Source organism: Stenella coeruleoalba (genome assembly GCF_951394435.1).
Source record: "Stenella coeruleoalba genome assembly, chromosome: 1".
NCBI lineage: Eukaryota > Metazoa > Chordata > Mammalia > Artiodactyla > Delphinidae > Stenella > Stenella coeruleoalba.
This window is the reverse complement of record NC_137169.1, coordinates 44218540-44246410: the sequence shown is the minus strand read 5'-3', so window position 1 is coordinate 44246410 and position 27871 is coordinate 44218540. Positions and strand designations below refer to the sequence as shown.

The following is a 27871-nucleotide window of genomic DNA, read 5'->3' as shown; positions in this document are numbered from 1 at the left end:
ACCCACTGAAGTTGAGCAAACCTAAAATCCTGTAAGGGAGGATGGAGAAAGTTTAGATCTCCACAGCCTTCCTCTTTACAGAGGCAGAACAGAATAATGAAAAAAGCTATAGCTCTGGATTCATACAGATCTGGGTTCAAATTGAGTTCACCCGCTTGCTATATGATCCAGGACAAATGCTGTTTAAGCTCGTTGAGTCTCAGTTTTCTCATCTGTAAAATAAATAAGACAAACGTGTCTTCTGAGGTAGCTTCTTGAAGAGTATGTGAGCTACTGCCTATAAAGTAATAGAATTTCTGGTACCTTGTGATCCAATAAATAGCTCCAGTGGGTCTAATGATGATTTCTTTGCTCTGTCTCCCCCAGCGAGTGGCATTAAGCCTTGAAGATGATGGACTGCCCTGAGGATGGGACCACTCCCTTCGTGCCTCACGGAATTCAGTCCCATGCACTACACCCTGGATGGTGTATGCCTGGATGGAAGGGTTTCTGTACATGAGTCTGTGTGTCTGTGTGTGTGTGTGCGTGTGTAATTTTTTTTAATTTATATTGCGGAAAGGTAACCACAAAGTTATGATGAACTGCAAACATCCAAAGGATGTGAGAGTTTTTATATGTATAATGTTTTATACACTTTTTAACTGGTTGCACTACCCATGAGGAATTCATGGAATAGCTACTGCTGAGTGACTAACGTGATGTACATAACCAAATGGGGCCGATGGTACAGTAGCTTACTCATCATTTAAAAATTATATTTACAGAGGGTATTTGGTTTTGGGGGGCTTTTTTAGGTTTCAGAGGTTTTTTTTTTTTTTTGTAAATAGAATAATTATGCTTTGTGGCTATCCATCAACATAAGTAAAACGAAGAAAACACTTCAACTCCCTCTCCCGTTTAGATTATTTATTAACATATTTCAAAAATAAGATTAGTTCTATAAGTAATTTAGAGAGGTGAGAGTATTTATTTTTGGTGTGATTGGCCTACCACCCGGACTCTGTGTGCATTTATGTTTATGTGTGTATGTGAGTGAGAAAGAAAAGTCTGTAGAGAAGAGGCACACCTATGGCTGTTGTTCAGATACATAAAGATAAATATATTTTAAAACAGTCCACAAGAAGGGTTATCTGTAGTTTTCAGAGAAGCCTTTGGAAATTTGGATCAGAAAAGAGATACCATGGTTTGTGCAAACATGCAGTGGGGAGAGGTAGATCTTTTCTGCCTCTGACTGTTCTTGGGATTCCAATCAGTCAGCAAAAGGCCCTCAGCTCACCCGTGGCTACTGTGGTTCTCTTCTGTGGCTAAAGCCAGTGTACAGACTTCACACAGTACCCAAAGTTCCCGCGAGCTCAGGTGAGAACATGCCTGAACCTTGGCTACTCCTTGTTTTAAAGTTCAGCATTTCAAGTAACTTCATCTTCTTTTAGGACACTTGGGTTGAATTCACTGTTTCCTCTGAAGCACACTGAGGGTGCCATCCTTACTTATAGAGAGCTAAATGGAGACGTTTCTTGAACAGCCCAAGTTTACTGTTGGGACTGGCTCAGGCACTGACCTCCGAGTATGCTGTGGGTTGAGGATGAGGATGGAGGAACGGGTTTTGTTACATCTCTATTTCTCCCTTCCCCTTTCTCTCTACCATTTCCTTTAGGTGGAGAAAACAATTTAAAGTGATACATAGGTTTGTTGCCATCATGTGTTCACATAGATGAAACTAATATTTGGCTTAAATCAGAAAAAGTGGCCAAACCTAAAGTCCTGTTTGAGGGGGAAACGGCGTACACAATACTACAGTATAATGGATATATATGTTCACACAGGGATTTGGTTTACTGCTTTGCAAATAAAAGGAGAAACTCTGGGTATATGTATAGATTTTTTTTTTCATTGTGGACACTTACTTTGCTTTTCCTGGGCCTTGGGGGAGGCAGGGAGAAGTGCACTTTTCTTTTTGTGGGGTCTACCATTGAAAAGATAATCCTACAGTCCCAGAAGGAATTCAGTCTCCGTTGGCTCTTATCCAAGGTGTGGTCTTAACTCTGCTGTTCTGCCACTTCACTCCCACTGGACAACCAGGGACAAAGTGTGACATGGAAGTGTTTGGTTTAAGTAGGAGCAGAGGACATGTATCTAACCTTAACATACCTGGAACTTGACACTTTTAAGCAAATTCCTCCCCTTCTACTCCCCAGCTGCCCCCAGCTCTGTGAAGCTTGGATGTCTCACCAGCTTGATACCCTCTGAATTTCCAGGCAGACATTCTGGGGTTCTGTCACCCTGTTCCTAGGACCTTTCTCTACATCACTCATGGTCTCCTGTCTTCTGAGAAAATAACTGTATTCTGGAGCCTGGCCACTAAGCTTTGCATAAGCAAGCAGTTTCTTCATGATATACATGTGTTGATAGTCCTGAAACATTCATTGAGAGGGTATATGCAATTGACCTAGAACGACCAAAACCAAACAGAATTTTAAGAACAGGTGGCCAACTCCTATAGAGCTTAATCACTTACTACTATTCTTTCAAGAATGGAAAGTAAAATTATTTTTGACTGAAGAAAAATCATGAAAGTGAAAAGCACTGAAATTTACACAAAACAAGCAACTTTTTCTGTAACCTGCCTCCAAAGAAATAGAATTTCCTGGGGAAATGATAATAGTGACTAATGCATAGTTTCTAAACTTTTAGTCAGATCCTGTCCTTCACAGAAAAAAATAATGAATAGGGTCAGGATGATTCAGCCTGAGATCTCAAAATGATGATGAAACACAACTCTCTGAGAGACATCCATGTTTCCTGAATATGCTACAACTGCAGTTTGGAAGAGACAGTTACGGAAGCAACCTACAAAAAACTGTGGAATACTCATGTGTCGGACGGCAGTAAATAAGATGAAATCTGAGGAGTCAGGTTCATTCTTCTCTATTCTTGGATGCGTTTTGAGGTACAGTTGCACTTCTGTGGCCTTTTGCCCCTGCGTCATCATATACCTACAGCCAATAATGGATCACAGAGTCATTGGACTACAGAGCTGGAACGAAGCTTAGAGATAAGGCCTGAAGGGCAGAAAATTTATCAGACATTTTTTTATATGTGTAAAAGACACTAGTCCCAGCCCTTTTCCTCGCTTTCCTTTTCCAGGAGACTACTTTGGGCTGCCTGAACATTGTATCAAACCTGCTGCCTATCTTATGGCCTATCTTTCTGGTGGAATTTTGAAAGCACTGGCAGAAATATCCTTCCAGAAATGAGGAAAACTAAAATATTATTTATTTACTCTTGATAGCATGATTACATATAAAACAGATTGAGGTAAACTGTAACCTCAGAATGAGATCGTATTTAAATGTACAGCAATAAGTACTTTGCATCCCTCCAATTCTGTGTGATTGCAATATGTATATTCGTCCACTGAAACTATTTGCTAGGTACCAACTAAGTGCCAGGTACTGCAGATGTACAGGTCAGTCAAACACTTTCTGTCCTGACAGAACTCACAGTAGCAATTAGAGGAAGACATGTGGAAACAAAAACAAAGGAATAGATATTTTGGGGAGTACTGTTAGTTTACAAAGGTGTAAGAATGGGGTCAAGAAAGGCATTGTAGGAAAAGTGGCCCTAAGCTAAGTCTTAGAAATTAAGTAGGGGTGTCCAGGCTGCTTCAGGCAGAGGACACACTGAGCTAAGACACAGAAGCATGAAACAGCATGGGCATCTTAAGGAACTGCATGTAATTCACTGTAATGAGCAAAAGGCTCAAGGGAGACTTAGCAAGAAACGAGGCTGGATGGAAAGACAGGTTCAATGTAAGCACTTTATAGAATACTTCTATTTAGTTTCTGATTCAATTAATGAAACATTTCTTGGTCATTTACTGTGTATAAGGCACCAAGTGCATCATGGAAAATTGATCAGAATGTGTTGCCAGCACTTTGCAGACACGACAGTCTTCACTCTCAAGCTTTCCTGTGGCCAAAGGGAAACAGTGACTGCTTTTCATAAATTTGAGTTGAAGTTTTTTGATACGGTCAATGAAGACTTGATAGAAGGGCAGTGGGATTTTCACAGGATTCCATGTTGTCAAGAGCCTCTGGGATTTTCTCAACGGTGAAAAAGAAAACTGGAAATTTTGAAGACGTGGGGTCTGCAGAGGGGACCCCAAGCACTGCCCAGTCGGGTGCTAGGGGGAATGGGGAGAGAGCACAGGAATGTGAGCCTCTCTACCCCACTCCCTCACACCTGCTATACACTCATCATTTCACAAGATATAAATGAGTTATCAGTTAAATGCTTCAGAGTAAATAATTTCTTTTCCTGGCAATGCATGAAGATAGAGTATCAGAATCTTCTCACACTATTTTTAGGGTATTGGGGATTTTCAGGATATGGAGAACTTAGAGGTGGAGGAATTACAGCTTCAAATCTTCAGTTAATATAAGAAATCAGGAGGCTCTGTTCATTCAGGCTATGCACCATGTACATAGTCAAGGATCAGCAGAAATCCTCTGCATTTGCAAACACTTTGTGCTATAAAGAGTAATTTTAAAAAGCCACCTGTATATGTATATATATATTTAAAGACGTGAAGGTTTTGATACTTTTTTACAAAAATTACAAGAGAAAACAAATATCTGTGCAAACCATGTGTTTTAAAATAGCATTTTGTTCTATACAAGCTGTTGTTGATGTGGGGTGAGCTACTGGTTTGCAAACTCCATCACGTTGTACACAAATGAACTTTCCTTGTTTGTCTTCCTCTGAACACCCCCAAGTGACCATATTTGATGTAACAGGCATGTTAGAATGTTGGGTCACACTAACCATTTACGCTTTTTTGTCTTGTCCTTCTGAGTTCCGTTCGCTTCTGTACTCAGTCCCCTTTGCAGTCTGGTTTCTCTTCCAGAGGCAAAGGGTGGTGTGCTGCATCTCACTAATTGTACCAACATCATCTTGGTGAACTAAAAACCAAATGTGGACATTTGTAAAATCAGTGCACTGTTTCTAGAGAGAGATTAAATTCATTTTTTTAAAATATGAAAGTACTGTGGTGCTTTAACGAGGGGGGGGAGTGAATGATATTGTGAGATAAGGACTGTCAATATTATCATTCCCATTTTAGAGATGAGAAATATGAGTGAAGAAACTTCCCAGAGTCGATAGTTATGTTTAGTGCCCCCAAAGTACGTGTAGCACGTGTAGTGTTCTCTGCCTCGATTTTCCTTTTCTGCCTCTTCATCTGGCTAACTCCTATCTGTCCTTGAGTACTTTCCTTAGGAAGCCTTCTCTATTCACTCAGACTCAGACCTAACTCATAGGGTTAGGTAATTCTGTGCTTCCACAACAAATTTTTCCATTTGTATCCCAATATTCCTGCTCTGCCTCTAACCCCCATGCCAATGAGGTTGCTTTTACCAAGGTCACCCAGGACTTCCTTGATTATAAACCTTGTAAATACCTTCAGTCCTTATCTTCCTTGACCTGGAAGCAGTATGTAACACTGTTGCCACTCCTGTCTTGAAATACTCTTATTTTGGCTTACATTGACACCATACTCCTGGTTTTTCCCCTACCTCTCTGGCTACATCTTAATCTCCTTGCCTACGAGTTTCATACTTCTAATCTTTCCATTTTCCAATCCAGTCTACAACCAGCCAGAGTGATCCTTCTAGAATGCAATAGGTCATGTCACCACCACCTCTTTCCACTTTCCTGCCTAAAGCCCTTCATCCATTTTCCTTCCATTTAAATCCAGTAGCCTTGGGTTTTAGCCCAAACTCCTTAATATGGGTTGTAAGGCCCTTCATGATTAGTCTTCTACCCCTTCTCCAACCTCATTATTATATTCACAACCTTATTCTGTATTCAAACCACACAGTCCTGGGCCTTCTGTCTGGAACACTTTCTTCAGGAAGACTCCCCTTAGACCCCCTAGACTGGATTAGGAGCCACTCCATGTGCTTCCATAGTATTCTGTGCTTCCCCTATTTGTAAATTTTATCCCTACATTATAATTGCTTGTATGTTCCTTGATTGCCTCCTCTGTAAGCTCTATAAAGGTATATCTTGTTCACCACTGTATTCCCAGCACATGACACATAGTAGATGCTCATTAAATTATGCTGACTTCAGGCACATCAGACACATAGACCATGCTTTTTCAGCTATACTATGTGGCCTCATACCCCCAAACCTGAAATCACCTTATAGCCTGATTGGAGTCGGGTGTCCTTTTTTTTTTTTTTTTTTTTTTTTTTGCGGTACCCGGGCCTCTCATCGTTGTGGCCTCTCCCGTTGCGGAGCACAGGCTCCAGACGCGCAGGCTCAGCGGCCATGGCTCATGGGCCCAGCCGCTCCGTGGCATGTGGGATCTTCCCGGACCGGGGCACGAACCCGTGTCCCCTGCATCGGCGCCACCAGGGAAGCCCAAGTTGGGTGTCCTTTAAATTTTCTCAGCATTTTTGATATTTGCCATATCTGCAGATGCCCAGATTCATCAATTACATTATAATTTTTTATAATTTCGCTCTTGGAAAATAACCTTGTGGTAATTACCCAATGTCTCTAAATACTTAACTCCAACTACCACCTCAAGATTGTCATGAGGATTCGAAGAACAAGCACTTGTAAACAGACTCAGCCTAGGGGTTGACATTTATTAGGTGCCTAATACACGGTGGATCCCTTCTCTTTTTTATACAAGTCCCTTGTTGTCACCCACATCCACTTTTTTTTTAATAAGATGCCTTATAGTAATTTACAGTTTACAAAGTATTTTTCAATTTCCAAGACATTGTTTCTTATCCTTGCAACAGTTCTGCCAGATGTATAACATTATTATGCTCATTTTAAAGATAAGAAACCTGAGGTCCAAAAAATTCAATCAGTTCACCTTTGGTCACAGTGAATCACTGTCACACAAGGGATTATTTTAATACAAATCTCCAGTGACTTTTTCCCCCCATCACACCCACTCTACACTCTGCTACCAATTCTTTTTCTGGGAGAAAAGTAGTAATGGCAAGACTGGGAATGAGAAGAGACCACTAGCCCAAATACAGAATAGTGTAGTTACAGGCGCCAAGAATGATGCCATTTCGGCATTGTCTCTAGATCCAACTCCATTTTCCCCTCTGGCTGGAACTTAGATGAACTACAGCAGGCTTCTACTAATTAGGAGTTTTGTTGCCCTTGGCCTAAGCAAGGAGGAAAATTTTTCCATAGCCAGAAAGCCTTCACAGAGGTCAACCACTTTGGCCTGAAAAGACAAGAGCCTCTTGAGCAGTAATTCTCAATCCTGACTCAATTGGAGAGCTCTGCAAAACAAAACAAAACAACGATACCGACACACAGGTCCACTGTAGGAGATTTTGGTTGAATTGGTTTGGGGTAGGGCCCAAGCACCAGTATTTTTTTAGGTGCTCCAAGGCGATCCGATTGCGCAGGCCGGGCCGAGAATCACTGCTGGGTAAGCTGTGCTGGGGAGTGGGAGATCAAATATTCAACTTAAGTCCTATTCACAGCACCTCATCTAGAGACCCGTGAGGTAGAAAGGGAAAGGAAGAAATAAAAGGTAGAAAGAGATAAAATGCGGGATAAGTGCGGCCGAGTTAGCTGCAGGGAAATGAAAAGCTCCACTGCGGATTCAGGGAAAGCGTGGCTGAGAAGGATTTCTAGAACTGATCCTTAAACAGGCAGAGTTCAGTCGGAGCGTACGTTAGACGCATTCACCGTGGTACGCTACGTTCTCCCTTGAGGTCTCCCTTTAACCCTATTTTACTGATGAGACGACCTAGGTCCAGAGACGGTGAAGGGCCTTTTCCGACCCACACAGTTGGGTGTCCCAAATGGAGGTGGAGCCTGGGGGGACGCAGGATTCCGGGTGTTAAGCCCGAGGTCAGGCAACGCGACCTCCAGACCCCCGCCCCCCGCCGCGGGGCCCAGAAGTCCACGGACGGCTTCCGGCCTCAAGCCCAGGAGAAGGCAGGTCGACCAGCCTCAGGCCCTTCACGCCTCGGGCTGAGCCGGCAGGGCTGCACAGACCCCGCCTCCGGGGAAATGCAGCTTCATTCGGACGGGAGGGGCGCAGGCGCCTTGTCCCACCTCCGGGTGGACGGCTTAGGGAGGGGGTCTCTCCGCTACAGGCCGTGCCGTTGCCTGACGTCACTTCCGCGCGCCGCCGTAAACGTCAGTGTCGGGCGCGTACGGCGGCGGTGAGGATTGCAATTAAAGTTTGGTCTTGGTTGCCTTTTGCCAGCTATGGAGAGTGATTTCTATCTGCGTTACTATGTGGGTCACAAGGGCAAATTCGGCCACGAATTCCTGGAGTTTGAGTTCCGGCCGGACGGTGAGAGAAGCCTCCCCGCTCCCCGGGAGCGAGGACTAGGCCCGGGGGCGGTCTAGTGGGGAGGCCGGGGGTCCGGAATGTACGAGGAACTGGAGGAGGAAGGGACAGATGGCTGTGAGGCGCTGATTTGGAGGGAACGATCCTATGTCCTCTCCACTGGTTCTTTCTGTATGTGTGTAGGGACTTCTGTTTAGTGACGTTTTTGACCATAATGCTTCATTCAACAAACATTACTTGAGCGCCTATCTTGTGCCAGGTTCTGTTCCACATTCTGGGGTGCAGGAGTGAACGATGCGCAGGCTTTCTCTTTCATGGAACTTGTATCCTCGTGCTGGGAGATAGTAAAAAAAAAAAAAAAATTCCAGATAGTGATGAGTGGTCAGAAAATAAAACAAAATGATGAAATAATTGCTGGTGGGCCGCTTTTAGAAAGGGTGGCCATTGCAAAACTCTCTGAAGAGCAGATGTTTGAACTGAGATCTAATTGCCAAGAAGGAGCCAGCTTTGTGAAGCTCAGGAAGAAGAGCATTCTAGGCAGAGAGAGAAACAAGTGTCAAGGCCGTAGGGCAGAGATGAGCTAGGCATGTTTCAGGTGCCCAGCGTGGCTGAAGAGTACTGAACTCTGGGGAGGATGGTAGGAGATGATGTCGGATAAGTATGCAGGGGCCACACCATGTAGTCTTTATAGTTCATGGTAGAGTTTAGATTTTTTTCTAAGTGCAGCAGGAAGCAATTGGAAAGTTTCAAGCAGAGATGTAATCTGTTCTTGAAAAAGTATTGTAACTATTACGTGCAGAACGGGCAAGAATGGCAACTACTTAATGGGAGACGGTTACAGTTGTTAAGACAAAAAGGATGTTGGTTGGGACTAGAGTGATAGTAAAAGTAGAGGGAAGGATTTAGGATACTGTTGGAGGCAGAACCAAAAGGACTGCCAATTGATAGGATTTGGGGCGTGGCCAGTATGGTGAAGGAAAAGGAGTCAAAGATGACAGAAAACTTCCAGTAAATGGGGGCACAAAGATGAACTGACAAGCCCCAATTGTAGAGAAAATTTTGTTAACAATAGCAAGACAGTGTATTGGGTGTTGTGGTAGAAAGAAACAGAAGATTCTAGGAGCAGAAAGAAGGCACCTAACCTATCCTGAAGGGTCAAAGAAGGCTTCCTGTATAAAATGACACGGGGAAGGCGGGTGTGAGTCTTTAGGAATGTGTAGGAGTTGGTTAGGCAGATGAGTCAGGAAGGCATTTTGGACAGCATTAACAGCAAGGAGGCTGAAACCCCAAAAAGTGCATAGGATGTTTCAGGCAGAAACCAAGACAGTTGACCCTGGAACAACAAAGGTTTGAACTGCATGGGTCCCCTTATATGCAAATTTTTTTACAGAGTAAATACTATGGTACTACATGATCCACAGTTGGTTGAATCTCGGGTAAGGAACCGTAGATACCAAGGAACCGCAGATGCAGAGGGCTGGCTGACTCTTAAGTTATACTCGGATTTTCGACTGTGTAGAGGGTGGGCGCCCCTAACCCCCACGTTGTTTAAGGGTCAACTGTAGTTTGATTAACTCCAGCTCTGTGAGAGAGGACTATTATAGGAGTGAGGCTGGAAAGGGGCTCAGCTTAACAGTAAGCCACGTTAAGGAATTTGGATTTTATCAAGAAGGCAGTGGGAAGCCATTGTCAGTATCAGAGTGTTAGAGTAACCTAGTCAGAGCCATCTGTTACTATATCACTTTATCCACTGTATGGAGAGTGACCTGAAAGGAGAGAGACTTGAGGCAGAGAGACAGTGCAGTGAGGCATCAATTAATTTGGCTCTTTTTAGTGTGCCTTCTATAGGGAAATAATTATCTCCTCTATTTCCTTTTATCTTCTCCTTCATATCCACCCTGTATACCCAAATTAGCCTGTTAGATGCACATATGCACAAAGGGCCTTGTATACCAAATATGCTCAATAATAAATCCACAGCTTTTCCATCATAAGGATAGATGGGAGTTTTTCACAGCCACATGTTAATATATGTAAAAAGTGTTTTACAGTTTTCAGAAATTTTCACCACTCTTGAGCCTTAGAAGGCCCTGGGTGCAGGTGAGTTATCAATTACTCCTATTTTCAGCTGAGGACATTAACCTGCAGAGACATGATTTGCCAGTCACAAAAGCCTGTTCTTTTCTCACACCTGAGCTGGCTTTTGCAAGAATTGTAATTCATTGTCAGCTGTATTTTTGGCTAGGAGGCTATTTAATAGTGTCGACTGAAAAAAAAAAAAAAAAACACAACCTAAAGATTGAGAATTATGTTTTATTTGGCAGAAATACTGAGGACTTAAGCCTGGGAGACAGGCTCTCAGATAGCTTTGGGGGACTGTTCCGAAGAGGTAAGGGATGAGCCAGGATATATAGGAGTTTGTGCAAAAAAAACAAAACAAAACCCAAAGACAAAAAAAAACAGGTAGTCAGAACATCAAAATATTACAATTAACTATTAATTAAAGAAATACCAGACAGCTCAAGTTAAAGAAGTTAGCACTTTCCTATGTAGAGGTTCTTGCTTGGCTGCTTGAGATCATTCCTTTGATATGCACCTTAACTATCTAGGGCCAGTATCCTGTTTCCCCCATCCTGAATCCCCTTAGGGTGCACCCGTGGGGAGGGAGCTGGGAGTGGTGTGGCTGGTGGCTTGATGGCGGCAACATCCTTTGTTTACTGATAAGGCAGGCTTTATTTATATGTTTTTATTATATATTGAATTTGTTTTTTGCCCCTCACAGGGAAATTGAGATACGCCAACAACAGCAATTACAAAAATGATGTCATGATCAGAAAAGAGGTAATGAATCCTCTGAGAGCCGTTTAGCCTTTTGTCCTGTTTTTGTTCTTTCTGTGAGTAGTATTGAAAGATAAAGAATAGGGAAGTATAGACATATCTGTAGATAGCTTCTAAAGTTTTTCTCAAATCTTCTTTTAGTTTATATTTTCTTTAACAATGCTGAATCGGTAAGGGGTAATCATTGAAGTCTTGCAAATCTTGGTTTGAACCCTGAATCTGCTACTTACTAACCTTGTGACCTTGGGCACACTTCCTGGTTGAACTTGATAAGTTTCAGTTGCTTAATCTGCAAAAACAGAAAACCCACCCCCCCACTAACTTAGTGTTTGATATATTCCCTGGTACCTAGCACTCAATAGAGCTCTTTTAATTTGCATTTGAATGGGGGAAAGGGAGCATGGGAAAGCAGTTAACATCACTGAATGCATGTTAGATGCCAGGCATGACACTAGGTATTACATCTGTGAGCTTATTTTAACCCTTACTGTAAGTCTCTGTGATGGGTGGTATTATATACCCTTTAAAGATAAGACAGTGAAGGCCCAGATATTAATTATGGGGCTTGTACAAAGTTAGACCTCCTAGTAAGAGATTGAGCAGGAATTCAGACCTATGCCTGCCTTTGTCGAGTCAGTGTGCTCCATTTTGGCATGATTTCCACCACACCATTAAGGTTTCATCAAAGTTATTCTTTTAACCACTTTGTCACATTTGAAAATGTCTTAACAGTCAGTATATTCTCATGCTATTGTATTTAATTAGCAATCAGTATTATGCTTACCCACACATGTCAGCATCCTCACAGTTTTTTTTAATGTGGACTAATATGTGAAATGTAAAAGACATATCTCTGCTCTTCAGAAGCATGTCATTTAGTTAAAATTAACCAGAGTTACTCACACATCTTTTGTTTGGGGCTCAAGTGTGAGTTTTTTAGGTAGGCAAGGAGTAGGTCCACATGAACAGGATGTACCAAGAAATAGAAGCAACTAGTTGGGGGACTGAGGTGTAGTCATTGGGCACTTCTGACCCTGCTGTCCTCTTGGCATGCTGAGGTCAAGCCGGAATGTCTTCCCACTTACAGAGGTGCCAGAAGTAAGTTTTCATGAGTAGTCTTTTATTTTTCATCACTATCTGAGTCAGAATGCTGCTTAGCGATACAGTTTAAATTCTGTTTTTTAACTTGCTTTCAGGCTTATGTACATAGAAGTGTGATGGAGGAACTGAAGAGAATAATTGATGACAGTGAAATTACCAAAGAGGATGATGCTCTGTGGCCTCCTCCTGACCGAGTGGGCCGGCAGGTGGGTGTTTCGGCAACTATCCACCGTGCAGAAATCTTACAAATAAGATGAGGTTTACTGCTCTGCATGTGACACTGAATATACTCATGTATGGGTGTGCGATATGGAGCCCTACACAGAGCAGATTCCCAGCACGTTGGTCTAAGAAAGCACTAATCCCACACAGAGGATCGGGGAGAGCAGGTGGTGCTGCTCCCCACCTGGAGCCCAGCCCTTAATTTCCTCTTGTGATCCCTCCCTTGCTTCTCAGAGTACTTGCTGCCCATATTACTTACTGAGTAACGACTATGGACAAAACGTTGTGAGGATACAGAGATAAATAAAACATAGTTATTTCAACAATCTAATGGAAAATCACGCAGGCAACTAAGTATATCTGTTTAAATTCATGGCTTAGATATTTATTCTGAAAACATTGTGGCAATTAAAAAATAAAAGCCACTGTCATATTTGACAGAATAGGAAAGGTTTTCTTTCCACTTTAATGCTGCTTTCCTAATCCAGACTTCTAATTGATTTCGTTGTTTCTTCTTTTGTCCTGTACAGCCCATTTTTTCCTTCCTGAAGCCAGAGTAATCTTTAAAAATGTAAATTGGTTTCTTCCACTAATTTTAAACTCTCCAGTGGCTTCCCACTGCATTTAAAATAAAGTCCAAACTCCCACCTTACCTTCTACTATTCTCACCATCTCACACTGTGTTCAGACCTCACCGGTCTTATTTCTGTTACTCAGATACACCTAGGTGGTTCTTAGTTTAGGACCTTTGCATTTCCTACATGCTGCCCGGAACATTCTATCCAAGACTGTCTTTATTATTGAGGTCTTCACATGTCATTTCTTCAGTGATTGATGTCTTGCCTGTCCATCCAATCTAAAATGCCTTTCCCCACCACTTAAAAAAAATCTGGTTTTTGTCTTCATAGCATTTATCATTGTCTGAAATTGCCTTGTTTGATTTTCCTTATGCATCCCTCTTCCTCCTCCACTGCAACAGACGTACACATACACATGCATACTCCTTCAGTACAAGGACTTTACCTGTTTTTTTCCACTGCTATATCTCTAGTGACTGAAATAGTGCCAGTGTATAGTAAAAGCTCAATAATAATTATATTTATTAAATTAATATGAAAACTCGTATAAGCTTATTCTAATTAACCTCAGAATGATGGGCCAACTCTTGAGGAAGAGTGAAAAAAATCTCATCCTCAGTACTTACTCAAGTTAACTTTTTTTTTTTTTTTTTTTTTTTTTTCCCAATACGCGGGCCTCTCACTGTTGTGGCCTCTTCCGTTGCGGAGCACAGGCTCCAGACGCGCAGGCTCAGCAGCCATGGCTCACGGGCCCAGCCGCTCCACGGCACGTGGGATCTTCCTGGACCGGGGCATGAACCCGTGTCCCCTGCATCGGCAGGCGGACTCTCAACCACTGCGCCACCAGGGAAGGGAAGCCCTCAAGTTAACTTTTTAATTAACGTTCATGAGATCTTAGTAATACTATATATACACGTATTTTGCTTTAGGATTGATAAAATTTTCAGCTCCATTAGCTCATTCAACATTCACAATAGTCCTGTGAAGTGGGCAAGGCATACTCCTATATACCAGCAACAACCTACTGGATAGTGTAATTAAAAACAAAATCCCATTCATAACAGCAACAAAAGCTATACAGAACTTGGGAGTGAATTTAACAAGATATATAAAACTTATGGGAAAGGGCTTTACAGAAGGACATAAAAATATGTATCATTTTTATGGATGGGAAGACTCAATATTATATCGATTTTCACCAAAATAATTTATAAATTCATTCCAATTCAGATCAAAATCACAACACAATTTTTCCTAAAACCTGATGGAGCCTCTAATTCATGGAAGATCAAAGGGGCAAGAGTAGCCAAGATAATTTTGAAGATTTCTTATAAAACTATAGTCATTTGTATGGTGACATTGCCTCAGGAATTGACCACTAAACCAATGGGACAGAATAGAGAACCCAGAAACATTGACCCATGAGTATACGGGAACTTGGAACAGTATATGACAGAGTTGAGCTTTCAAATTAATAGAAAAAGGATGGACTGTTTAACAAAGTATACCAAGTTGATTGGCAATATAGTTACAGAGTATTTTTTAATTAGACGATTTATAGAAATAAAGCAAAATTTTAAAACATAAAAGAAAATATAGACTGTCTTATTATTTCCGGGTAGAGAAGTTTTTTAAACTCCTCAAGGGAAAAGATTAGTAAATTTGACTTCTTTAAATTTAAAACTTCTTTTTATCTAAAGATATCAAGATAAAATAGAAAGATAAGCCACAGGTTAGAGGAAGGTATTTGCAAAACATAACTGGCAAAGCATTTCAATCCAGAATATATAAAGAACTACAAATTAATAATAAAAAGGTAAACTAGTGGCAGAATGTGTAAGGGTTATGAATAGACAATTACAGAACTGGAAAAACAAGTGGGCAATAAATTTATGAAAACATTTACAGTTTTATTTGAAAAGTGAAAATGAGGACAACAGTGAAATACCATGTCAGACCTATTAGAACGGTCAAAAAAAAAAAAAAGGCACCAAGTTTTAAAAAGGATATGAGAAAGAAAAGGGGGATTCATATATACTGGTGGAAACAACATTGCTACAACCATTTAGGGAACGATTTGTTAGTGTCTAGCAGAGCTGAAAATATGTTTACCTTCTAGGAATTTCCTAGAGAGATTTTCACATATATACACAAGATGCATAGAAGGATATCTTTGCCACATGGTTTATAGAAACAAAAATTGGAAACTTAAGTCTGCTTCAATAGGGAAATGAATATTCTAAAGCATTTAAAACTAATGGACTTGATCTACCTACAAAAACTTTGTTGAAAACAAAAAACAAAATAAATGAACAAGCCAAACAAAACCACATAGATAGAGAAATCAGAGTAGTGGTTACCAGAGGGAAGGGGCTGGGGGAGGTGGGGAGGGGGTGTTGCAAAATGGGTAAAGGGAATCAACTGTATGGTAACAGATGGAAACTAAATTCTGGGTGGTGGGCACACTAGTATTTACAGAAGTAGAAATATAATATTGTACACATGAAACTTTTAAACCAATTTTAACCCAATATGGGAATTCTCTGGTGGTCCAGTGGTTAGGACTCGTTGCTTTCACTGCCGTGGGCCCAGGTTCAATCCCTGGTCAGAGAACTAAGATCCCACAAGCTGCATGGTGTGGCCAAAAACAACAACAGCAACAAAAAAACAATGTTAACTCAATAAAAAACAAATTAACAAAAACCCTTGTTGAATGAAAAAAGCAAAAAGATATAGTACGATCATTTATGTAAAATTTTAAAAATATACTACCTAATATAAAATCATGATTGGAAAGAATACACCCCAACTTCTGGGGAGGCAGGAAGGAGAACAGAGTGGGAGGTGGGTCTAAACGCTAATATTTCTTAAAAAAGAAATCTGACACAGATATGATAAAATATTAACATTTTCAAATCTGAGTGTTAAGAAGTAGAGCTCAATAGATTGTAAGTTTGGGACTTCCCTGGTGGTCCAGTGGTAAAGAATCCTCCTTCCAGTGCAGGGGATGCGGGTTCAATCCCTGGTCAGGGAAACTAAGATCCCACATGCTGCGGGGCAGCTAAAGCCACTATTAGAGAGAAGCCCACGTGCCTCAACGAAGGCAGAGCTCGAGCGCTGCAGCAGCAGATCCTGCATGCCTCAATGAAGATCCTACATGCTGCGACTAAGACCCAATTCAGCCCCCCAAAAATTAAATAAATAAATAAATAATAAATTTTTAAAAAATAGATTGTAAGTTCCACAAGGGCAGAGATGTTTGTTTGGTTTTGCTGATCTGTCCCATAGGCACTGCCCTCCAATTCCCCACCCAATAGATTTTTTTTTTTAAGATTATAGTACTTCTTTCACTCTTCAGAAATTCAGACCCAAGGGCATACAGCTAGTAAGTGACAAAGCTGGGATCTGCTCAGGGTCTGGAATTCTTTTGCTTGTCCCATGTTGCCCAGAAAAGTTAGATCCTTGGTATTCGTGAAACAGATTTATACATGTTACTCCACACTGTTAACAATGAAAACTCCTATACAAAGCATGATGTAAATTCTTCTAAATGGTGGAGCCTCACACACACAACTTCCTCTAAGAGTATAAGCTACTCAAGGGCTAAACCAGTATTTATCTCATACCAATTATTTATCTCTTTGTTTCCAGTGCCCAGTACAGTTTAGGGCTCAGATTGAACTGGTCTTGGGAATGTGGCCAACTGTATTATAGTCTATGTGATTTGGCAGATGATGAACCCTTCTCCTGTGTGACTGATGAAAAATCCAATTCAAACTGACATTTCATGTTTCTAGGAGCTTGAAATTGTCATTGGAGATGAACATATTTCTTTCACAACATCAAAAATTGGTTCCCTTATTGATGTCAATCAATCCAAGTAAGTATCCATGATCCTTATATCCAGATGTGTCTGTTTTAGAGCAGGCTGATATGAAACCCTTAACCAAATTGGGACCATTATGGGAAGATCTGGTACAAATGTAAGACAGAATTGGTCAGCTTTGTCCCCCTCAATAGAGAGACTCCAAATTATATATTTTCAAGGGCTTGCTCCTTTTGCTTTTGGTGTTTTAGTCAATCATTGCTAATAAGAGCTTCTCAGTAACACACACAGAGTAATGCCATAAGAGCAGCCAAAGTGGGTAAGAATCTGGCCAGAACAGAAATGAAACACAAAAAAACAAGTGCTGGAAATAAACTGTAGAATCAATGAGTCTGAACACCTTCCTCCGTGTTGGCTATTCCGATAGCACATCTTAAAGCCTGACTTTAGTGAAACTTGAAATTATTCAGAATATAAGTTTAAAAATTCATTTTGTCAGTAGGGTAAAATATAAAGTTGAGACATGAATCTACATGCCACAAAGAATCCTTAGAATTTGGCAACCTCTTTGGTTCTTGTGCTTTGAGGATTTGGGGTTAGATATGGCTCACCTTTAGTACATGTTAGGCATAACTGTCTTCCTGTGAACAGTCTTGTTCTTACCCAGTTATGCTGTAGTAATCTTCAGCCTCTTGGTCCTGCTTAGTACTACTTCAAAAATAAGTTTTCCTAATTCTGAAAGTAATACATGCTCATTGTTGAAAATATAGGAAATACAGAAAAGTAGAAAGGTGAAAATAGCCCGTAAACTTATCAATTAGATAACCATTAATCTTAAAGTATTTCTTGTCTTTTTCCTGTGCTTTAAAAAATATATATAGTCTTTTAAAGCACAAAAAATGTAATTGAGATCAACAGTCTGTTACTTTAATCATGATTTTTTCCCACTTAATATAAGCATTTCCTCATTAAGAAGAAACCTTAACATTTTAAATTACCTCATAATATTACATTTTAATATATAGTACATAGGCTTTTTCTTTTTGGACACTGGGTTGTTTTCAAAGTTTTAATTCTGTAAATACCTCTATGAGGAATATCCTGGTACATAAATAATCTGGGTTAGTAAATGGTATTTTTTTGCTGAGTTTTCTCAGCTTTTTAAACATTTTTTTCTTCTTGCATTATAGGGATCCAGAAGGCTTACGAGTATTTTATTATCTTGTCCAGGACCTGAAGTGTTTGGTCTTCAGTCTTATTGGATTACACTTCAAGATCAAGCCAATCTAGATTGAATATTTGTGTGGACACAAGGGGGGTGGGAGTGCTGCTTTTAATTACCATTATCAAGACATTTTTGTGTATATCAGGGCAGGATTTTTTTTTATAAACTAGAAATGATTGTCTTTAATAAATACGTAACAAAATGCAATTTTTATTATAAAGACCCGAACATGTGCACTCTTCTCAATTACTTTTTAACACTAACATGCTATGTGAAGTATTGCCAAAAATCTAATCAACTCTATACATATATCTACCAGTTTACAGGAAGTAAAAGAATAGAGAAACATGCTAATAAATACAGTGGAAATCCAATCAATATCCTTGTCCTGGGAAACTCCAGGACAAGGGATCTGATTTCTTCAAAAAATAAGCTACAAACATAAAATAAATGGAGATGGAGTGAGAACCTATAAAAGGAGATTTGAGAGACACACAATCAATACAACATTTGAACCCTATTTGGATCATGGTTCAGGAAATGTAAAATTGACATCATTAAGGAAATTTGAACATAATATTTGGTATTAATGAAGTATTGTTAATTTTTTAGATGTGAAATAGTATTGTGGTTGGTATTTTGGGTTTTGTTGTTTTCATCCAGCTTAATAACTGAGGTTGGGGGTTTTAAAATCACCTTTATAGATATATCTGAAGCTACTTCAGTATGGGGGGAAATATTTGGTTTAATACATTATAAGGGATAAAATGCCTGGTCTCAAAAATTTTTCCAATAATTCATTTTAAAATCAGAATACCAGCGGCCATTAAGAAGCAACCTAGTTGTTGTAGATAGTGTGGGGATTTTTTTCAGCAGGTAAATCTGTAGGAACTTTTTCTTGCTGCTAAATTGCATGGCTTCCTTAATGAGGCAAATTGCTGACTGAACAGACAGTGGGCGCTGAAAGGAACTAGGTCCTGATAAATCTCATTTGACTGAGGGGAGGTGATTAGGGTGAGCTCAACATCCCTCAAGACAGGCCAACTTGGGACAGGTCCCAAGTCTGGTGACTCCTAGGCAAGTGTTCCTCCACAACACACACACACACTCTGCCTCCTTCAAAGATTACAGGGCAGCAACTTAGGTGCAGATCTGGGACCTGAGATGTCAGGCTTCCTGGCTATAGTGCACCCTCTGCTACAGAAGGGTACCTGGCAATCAGGTAAATTCGTGGCAAAGTAGACATCCGAAAAGAGTCACTCCAAATTTTAAAGAAACTAGACCTCAGGAAGCTGTAAAAGCCTCAAACAGGCTGTTCCTTATAATGCTCACAGCTTCTGTATGGTCTCAGCTGTGCCCTGCACAAGAGCACAGGTTCAGTAAATGTATGACAGAAAATAAACCAGGAACTCAGAGAAGAGCCAGCTGAAAGGGAGTGTCCAGTCTTGGCGACCACAATGAGGACATGTGCACGAGCCAACCCCCTGAAAGGTCCCCTGGGGGAAGGAGGAAGGAGCAGTTTAAAGATGAAAAAGGTCCCGTCTCTCAAACCTACGAAGCCGGCCCTGGGCTGGGTGAACGTGATCTAAGAAGCCTCCAAGGGCAGGCAGGGACCAAGCGCGAGGTCGGGTGAGGGAAGGCAGAGTCTGAAGGGCAGGAAGCGGACCCCGCAGAGGTTTCGGGCAGGACTGTCTTGTTTGCTGCGGTACCCCTCAGACTAGCATGGCGTTCAGTAAATATCTGGAATTACCGATTGCTGGAGGCAGCCTTCCGCGGGTCTGAGCACCGGCTAGTTGCGGACTCAGCCTACCTCCACAAGACCACTTTGCCTGGGAGAAAAAGCCAGGTGTGCGGGGGTAGCCCCGGCGCGCTGAGACCCGCCCCGCGCCCCGCCCAGAGCCGCAGCGAGGGTGCGCATGCGGCGCCCGCCGTTTACGACGGGCCGGAAAGCAGTGGCCGCAGCCAGCGCCGGCTGAGCCGGGTCGCTATGGGGGTAAGCGGAGGCGAGCTACTGCCTGGGCAGAGGCCGGGAGGTGGCGAGAACCTGGGAGGCAGGAGGTCGCACCAGGAGGGAAGGAGGGGAGTGGGCTCGCGCTGAGAAGGAGCGGGGAGGCACAGCTCGTGCCGGGAGGGGAGGAGAGGGGCGGGGCCGGGCAGGGGCTAGGCGCGGGGCTGCCCGGGCGCTGTTGACGCCGTCGCCCTGGCTCTCCTCCTCTCAGAAAATTGCGCTGCAGCTCAAAGCCACGCTGGAGAATGTCACCAACCTCCGGCCAGTGGGCGAGGACTTCCGGTGGTACCTGAAGGTAAGGCTGTGGTGGGGGCGCCAGGGCCGCGTAAAGGTTTCCCACCCTGTCTCAGTGGTGAACAGGAGCTTTCTCTCCAGCTAGATGAGAAATGCTTATTAAATGTTTTCTTTTCTTCTGGGTAGAATTTTATGTTTGCTTTTTTAAGTTTATTGGTCAACTCTTTTTAAAAAATTTTATTTATTGGCTGCGTTGCGGTGCGCAGTCTTCTCATTGCGGTGGCTTCTCTTGTTGCAGAGCACGGGCTCTAGGCGTGTGGGCTCAGTAGCTGTGGTACACGGGCTTAGTTGTTCCCCGGCATGTGGGATCTTCCCGGACCAGGGCTCGAACCCGTGTCCCCTGCATTGGCAGGAGGATTCTTAACCACTGCGCCACCAGAGAAGCCCTACTGGTTAATTCTTAATTGGCAGTATCTTGAAATATCTTTTGTAATTTTTTCCTCCGTAACATATTTCATGGTATGTAAACAAACACTAAACGAAAGGCTACTTGAAGGGATCTTGTGATGATTTAGTAAGAGTAATTTCACCTTCTCTTTTGTTGTTTAGGTTTTACTTACTGTGAAATCATTTAATTTTGTGCATGGCTCCATTCTTAATTCCCCATCCTGTATTGGTAAATCTGGTATTCTAGTGGGATGGTATACAGAGGTCCTCTTCTTAACTGAGCAGTTTGAGGTCCTTTACTCTCCCAGATCCCGGAGCTTCTGATCTGTTTTCCTTTTAGTCTAAATCCCAGAATCCTTCAGTACCTGACAAAAGCCCTATCTTTCAGGAAGCATTCTGCCCACCTTTATTTCCAAATATTTTGAAGCCCGAGTGCCAGGGCTTATTTGAGGAGTTGATGTTTCCTGGCTTCAAAAAGCAGGGTCTAGAGAAGGAGACAAAGAAGGAGTAGCAACAGAGTGATAAATACTTTTACCAGGAACCTACAGGGCCTGTAAGGACACACAGGAAGCTCCTAACTCAACAGGGGCGGGGGGGGGGGGGGGACGACTTTGAAGCCATTTCTGTACTACTTGAGCCTTGAATCCCTAGCCAGACTGGGGACTTCTTAGAGGAGGATGAGCAAGCCAACACGAGAAACACTTTGCCCAGAGAGAAGTCTGGTTCTGTCCTTAGTGGGGCTGGTCGTAAGGATGAGGTAAGATTGCTGACAAGATGATGAGCCTGCCCACCTCACACTGTTCTTACCCTTCCCTCAGCATCTGCCCAACTGAGCCAACTTCTTTACTAATACTCTTTTTCCCCCTCCCCAAGATGAAATGTGGCAACTGTGGTGAGATTTCAGAGAAGTGGCAGTACATTCGGCTGATGGTAACTGCTCCCCCCACCACTATAACCATATACAGACACACATAGGCCTCTGGGCAGGGATATGTGGCCCTCACCTCCCCGGTCTTTGGACCCCACTTTTTGTGGTTTGGGAGGGCAGGCAGAGTGTGATCAACTGGGAACAATGGGCTTTGGGATGTGAGGCAGAGTTCAAAATCAAGGGGAAGTCCTTTCCTCGCTCTCAAGAAGCCTTCCCAGGATTCTTGTCCTAGCAAGTTGCTCACCCTGTCTGGGTCTTGATAGATATAGATGGTGTGTATTTAAATAGTTATAATATTAATTGATAATAAGTGGTAGGACTGGGTCTCCTGGGTACCCTTACATCTGACTGATATGTGACTAGAGGTTCTGTTTACTGCTTGCCAGGACAACGTGGCACTGAAGGGAGGCCGTGGCAGTGCCTCCATGGTCCAGAAGTGCAAGCTGTGTTCAAGGGAAAACTCCATTGGTAGGTAGGCCATGGATATTGACTGACCTCTGCCAGGCTGGCCATCGGCTTTGTGGTGCCAGACCGAAAGCATGCTCATGTTACCTGTGGGTGGACCCAGGCCTGAGGTATCCAAGCTTCTGCCGTAGACTCTTGCCCAGAGCCACATCTGGGTACCTGGCTGGGGCCGGGATATGGACTTCAATCGACTTTGTCTTCTCTTTTACATTTCAGAGATTTTGAGCAGCACCATCAAACCTTACAATGTAAGTTTCCTGCTGCAGTGGCAGGCATGGGGGGATGAGATCCAAGCCGGGAACTAGGAGGCCTGGGTTCTTGAGTTATATCTGCACCAGAGTGACCTACATGGAACTGACGGACTTCATGTGCTTACTTGTTCGTTCATTCACTCAGTCATTCATTCGCTGTCAGTCATTCATTCACCTTACCCTGACTGAGTGCTCGGCAGGAAAGACTCGTAACTAGGCTATTGTAAGTGTTGGGCTGTGGGAGCCTGGGGGACCTCTGACCCAACCTGGCCACTCCGTTTCCATCACTGGGAACACTTGCCTTGTCTACATCGTGGAGGGCTAGTGAGCCTTCTCTGAATCCATGGATGAGACAGTGCATCCATCCTTGATATTTGATTTTATTAAGTATTTATACGTTACTGCATTAACAGATTAGTCCAAAGGTGAGGGAGGGAGTGTATGCTTTGGGTCTGTGTCTTCATCCATTCCTACTTGGTATTTTTGAAAAATGTCTGATTTATGCCAAATTCTCAGCTTTGTCCTGAAGTTAAAGGGAAAAATCACACAAGGACTTGCACTCAAGTAAATCATAATCTAGTGCAAGAGACAGACCAGCGAACAAAAACCAGTCCAGGGCCAGACACAAGGTTGGTGTGCAGGAAGCATTTCTACAGTAAATGACAGGATGAGAATGAATGTGTGGGTGTGTCCTTGGGGTCTGTGGGCCCAGGGGTCAGGGAGGCATGAATTTCCTGGCTGTACCACCCCCCTCGGTGTGCTTCCTCCACATGCATATGCCACTTCAAAGGCTTTGAGTCAGCCCCTGCCTTGACAGCATGGCGGATGGTTAGCAAAGGGCCACAGCGAAGTGTACTGGGGCCTTTTGGATGACCTGGAAACCTTATAGGTTAACATTCTTCATAGTTTTTATCTTGATAATTTTATCTACCATTCATTGAGCATAGTATCGGGTCCTATACTGGGCAATTTACACCTAGTTCAGGTTCTCATAATAAACCTGTAGTGGTTTCCTCAGCTCCAGCTGACGATCTTAGGCCCAGAGGAAAAGAGAGGCAGAACTGTGTGTGAGCTCACATCCAGGCACTCTGACCCCAGAGCCCACATCCAGGAAGATCTCGTGGCAAGCAGGTGTCAAGGCAGCCTTCTTCCAGAACGGGATGAGTTGCCCCTGAGTCCCATTCTGGGCTCTCAGGGGCTGTGGAGTCAACCTGAGGGCACAGTTAGACCTACCTCCTCAACACACTTCCTTTCTAGGCCGAAGACAACGAGAAGTTCAAGACGATAGTGGAGTTTGAGTGCCGAGGACTTGAACCAGTCGATTTCCAGCCCCAGGTGCATGTCTTCCTGGGGAACCTGTATCTTTGGGGAGGGCGTATAGGAAGTGACAGTAGAACTTGCTTCCTACAGAGACCGTGGACTAGGAATTCTCATTTCTAAGAATAACAGTTGTTATTTATTAAGCATCTAATATATGTTGGGCACCAGGCTTGTCACTTTTAATGTTACCTCCCTTCATCCTCACAGTAACTCTGTGAAGTTATACATCCTATTTTTCAGATGAGAAAAGAACTTCAGAGATTTTGCCACTTGCCCAGGGTGATGCAGTTAGTAAGCAATGGAGCTGTAATTTGAACCCACATCTATCCGACTCCAGAGCCAGTGCTCAGGCCACTTTATTTGTGTAGCATTTTCACCTCACAACCCTGTGAAGTAGGCAGAAGAGAGAGTATTGTCATCCTCGTTTCATAAGTAAGAAAACTGAGGTCCAGAGAGGGAAGTGACGTGCCCAGGTGTTTCAGAAAATCAAGGGTAATGGACGGGTTTACCCCACACCTCCTGCCTTCTGGGCCAGGGCTCTAATTTGGAGAAACCACTCTAGTCCCAGGGCAGCTGCCAGGGCATGGAAGCTCAGTAGTTATTCCAGAACAGTAGCCCAACTGTATTTCTGTCTTCCCATGCCAGAGGTGTTGTGAGAAAGGCCAGTTCCCTGACCAGGCCCCACAGGCCAGACCAGTGCCTCCGTTCCCCTAGATTAACCGCTGCCTTCCTGTCACCTGCAGGCCGGCTTTGCTGCTGAGGGTCTGGAATCCGGGACAGTCTTCAGTGACATTAATCTGCAGGAAAAGGTACGGGACTTGGGGGCCTTGCAGGGAGCTCTAGGGCACCTGGTGGGAATAACCCTTTTGGTGAACAAGGCTCTTCAGTGGGAAGCCGACTCCACACTTCCGTGCTTTTTGTTGGTGATTTTGGTGTTTACGATAGCCCCAAGTGTAGTGCTAAAGCGTTGCCTAGTGTTCACACGCAGGAAAGCTGGGTGTGCCTTACAGAGAAGACACATGTTAGACAAGCTTGTTCAGGTGTGAGATACAGCACTGTTGGCTGTGAGTTCAGTATTAGTGAATCAGCTATATATATATATATATATATATATATATGTATGTATGTTAAATAAGGTGTTTTTAAACAGAATCATATGCTCCCAGGAACCTAACCCTGTTATTTCCCCTGGGAGCAGTGATTCAGTATTCACTAATACAGTGTTTGTGGGGACTTTGTAGAACGTAACTACTGTGAATACCAAGAATCAACTGGACATGTTACTGCCTTGCAGATAAGGAAGGCTTGTGGTCAGGCCTCAGAGGAAGGAAGGACAAAATCATTCAGTTTGCATAGCACCTAATAACAGTAATTGGATTTACTGAGCTCTCATATGTGCCTGGCCCTAGGCTAAATACTTTTACATGTGTTAACTCTTGATTCTTTCAACATTCAGTGTAAAATCTACTTCTGTCCTCTTTTTTTTTAAATAGAGGACAGAACGAAGGCTCAGAGAAGTTAGTGACTTGCCCAAAATCACAAAGCTAGAAGAGTAGGAATTCAGGCCCGAGCAGTCTGGCTCTGTCCTGGGTCTGACGTGTTCCTGAAGATTGAGCCGGAGCCTGAGCTGGGCCTTTTAAGTCCTAGTCCTCCACTCCCCATGCTGTCCAGGCTGCCTCGTGAGGCTAACACTGCCATCTTTTCCCACAGGACTGGACTGACTATGACGAAAAGGCTCAGGAGTCTGTGGGAATCTACGAGGTCACCCACCAGTTTGTGAAGTCCTGAACCCTCTTCCTGCACACTTGCCTCTTAAGAACTGAAAAGGGACAACGTGCCCCAAGCAGCACAGTGCAGAGGCTGGTCCCCTCACGTCTCGCCTCCTGGCAGCTGCCCAGGCCCTCACAGCCTGCGTGCTGGGCTGTCACAGCGTCCTGAGCCCCACCAATAAAGCCCCCGTTTGTGCTACACTGGTGGATGAACAACCGCTCTACTCCCTCCGCTCCCCTTCATGTTGGAGGGCTTTGATGGCTTCTTGGCACCTTCCCACAGTACAGAATCTTAGCCTGATCCAATTTGCAAAATAGGAACACAGAGCTCCTAAGGGCTCTCAAGCTCTTGGGGAGAGCACAGGCCACCCCAGGGGACCAGAGGTGTCAAACTCATTGGTACAGAGGGCAGCGGAGCCTGCGGAATGATGTCATGAGCCAGAACGTCACGTTGACCACCTTGGCTCTTGGGTAAACCCAGGCAACTCTGTTCATTGGTGTCACTGCATATTCCAGGGACAGAAGGGACTTTGGAGGCCAGCAGTTCCATCCTGGCATGAATCTTCTCTCTCCAATCCCTGCCAGATGGTCCTCAGGTCTTTGCTCACTTGCTGTGATGGGGCAATCCCTCTCACCAAGGGAATCCCTATGAAAGTTCTTCCTTATGCTGAGTCAGCCTCTATGCTTCCTTTAGCTCCTCCAGATGGTCCTGGTTTGTCCTCTTTGTGGTCACACTTCTGTGTTCTTCTGCCCCTGGACAGCCCTGTGGAGGTGTGACGACAACAGTCCCGGCCTCTGTGTCTCGTGGGCCTGGATCCCTGGGTCTAAAGAGCCTCTTACAGTGGATAGAGTTGTTCAGTGCACAGTTAAGTCATGAGGGCAAGCGCACGTCTTCATACCGGTGACTCCACCATTCGGAAAACCTGTCACGAGAGACCTTACTCCTCTCCAGTGTTCTGCTGCAGCCTGGAATTCTTTGGAAGAATTACTACCTTCATTTTCTGAGTGGCCCTCTGGGAGAGAGTCTGCCCACTCCGAGGCTGGCTGTGGAGCTCTAGGAAGGGGCTCCTCAGAGGCAGGTAAAGCTGGCCATGGCCAAGGGTGGGGAAGAGATGCCTGCCCTGTCCCTCTCCAGTCTGGCAGCTGTCACGTGTCCTCTAGGTCCCCTGTGTTCCCGGCCCCTGGGCCTGTGCTTTCTGCACCTGACAGAGCAGGGCTTCTTTGGCCTCCCTCGGCCAGCAGCTCCACCAGCCCCCACCGACTAGAACGGTCCATTGCCTGGCCTGAAAGCAAACAAGGGAGCGTCGGGCTGGATAAACAGGCTTTCTGGGTTTTAGTCTCCATACTAGCCAGTATGTGTTATAAAGGCAAGCACTAAAAGGATCTCAAGGTTTTCTTTATATTGTAAATTATTTTCTCATCTTGTAGGGAGTAGAGGAACCCAAGTAATCAGTAACAGATGGAACATAGATTATGTCAACAGATGCAGAAAAAGTATTCGGTAAGATTCAGCAACAAACCATAGAGATGCTTAGCAAACTAGGAACAGAAAGGAACTCCCCTTACCTCACAAAGGATATCTACAGGAAACCCGGAGCAAATGAAATGTTTGAAGCACTCCATTCACGGCTGGGGTGAGATGAGGATATCCTGGATCACTATTCATCACTGTCCCTACACTGCCCCTGCCGCAGCACTTAGACTGAAAAGAAAGTAAGGTGCAAGGACTAAAAAGGAAGAAATAACTCACTTTTCACAGATTTTGATTTTCCACTTAGTGAATCCAAAAGCATCAGGCGCTGGATTTAAGATCAATATACAGAAATCAAATGCATTTCAGTACACTGGCAACATGTAAAGCACAATTCAAGAGAAAATACCATTTACAATAGGAACAGCAACCAAAAAAATACCCCCAAAGGTAACTGGGAATTAAGTCTATCAAAGATGTTTCATGACCAATAAATTGGTCAAAATGGCAGAGTAGAAAGACCCTTAGCTCACCTCCTCTCACGAGCACACAGAGATCACAACTGTTTGTAGAACAACCATCAATGAAAAATATGGGAACCTCCTGGAAAAGATCTACAACTAAAAATATAAAGAAGGAACCACACGAGATGGGTAGGAGAGGCAGGCTTATGATACAGTCAAGTCCTGTACCCCCAGCTGGATGACCCACAAATGAGGGTAATTATATTGCAGAGGATCTTCCCACAGGAGTTCCTGTACTGGGAAGAAGAGCCCACAGAGCAATTGGCCTTGAAGGCCAGAGGGGCTTGGTTTCAGGAGTCCCACAAAACTGGGGAAAGAAG

At 43.4% G+C, this 27871-nt stretch overlaps 3 protein-coding genes across 5 annotated transcripts in view; all 3 read left to right on the top strand.

Moving 5' to 3' along the window:
* LRP8 (LDL receptor related protein 8) overlaps nucleotides 1–5080 on the top strand; it is an 81130-nt gene extending 76050 nt beyond the window's left edge. For both annotated transcript variants that reach the window (XM_079899330.1, XM_079899331.1), the window contains one exon: nucleotides 367–5080. In XM_079899330.1, the coding sequence (XP_079755456.1) occupies nucleotides 367–405 (39 nt within the window). In that variant the 3' untranslated portion in view covers nucleotides 406–5080. The remainder of the gene's footprint in view (nucleotides 1–366) is intronic.
* Nucleotides 5081–8189: 3109 nt separating this feature from the next.
* Nucleotides 8190–18363, top strand: MAGOH (mago homolog, exon junction complex subunit). The gene is made up of 5 exons (XM_079931991.1): nucleotides 8190–8347; nucleotides 11127–11185; nucleotides 12379–12489; nucleotides 16881–16963; nucleotides 18100–18363. Exons 1-5 carry the CDS (start codon nucleotides 8260–8262, stop codon nucleotides 18197–18199), a joined length of 441 nt encoding a protein of 146 aa, XP_079788117.1. The 5' UTR covers nucleotides 8190–8259; the 3' UTR covers nucleotides 18200–18363.
* Nucleotides 18364–20075: 1712 nt separating this feature from the next.
* CZIB (CXXC motif containing zinc binding protein) lies at nucleotides 20076–27871 on the top strand. 2 transcript variants are annotated; one of them, XM_079927688.1, is made up of 8 exons: nucleotides 20076–20127; nucleotides 20354–20437; nucleotides 21697–21753; nucleotides 22138–22219; nucleotides 22433–22464; nucleotides 23725–23802; nucleotides 24531–24596; nucleotides 25498–27862. In XM_079927688.1, the coding sequence occupies exons 1-8, from the start codon at nucleotides 20122–20124 to the stop codon at nucleotides 25573–25575; spliced, it is 483 nt and encodes a 160-aa protein (XP_079783814.1). In that variant the 5' UTR covers nucleotides 20076–20121; the 3' UTR covers nucleotides 25576–27862. The 2 variants fall into 2 exon arrangements, with proteins under 2 accessions (XP_079783814.1, XP_079783815.1); XM_079927689.1 differs by lacking the exon at nucleotides 21697–21753 and having other exon boundaries at nucleotides 25498–27871.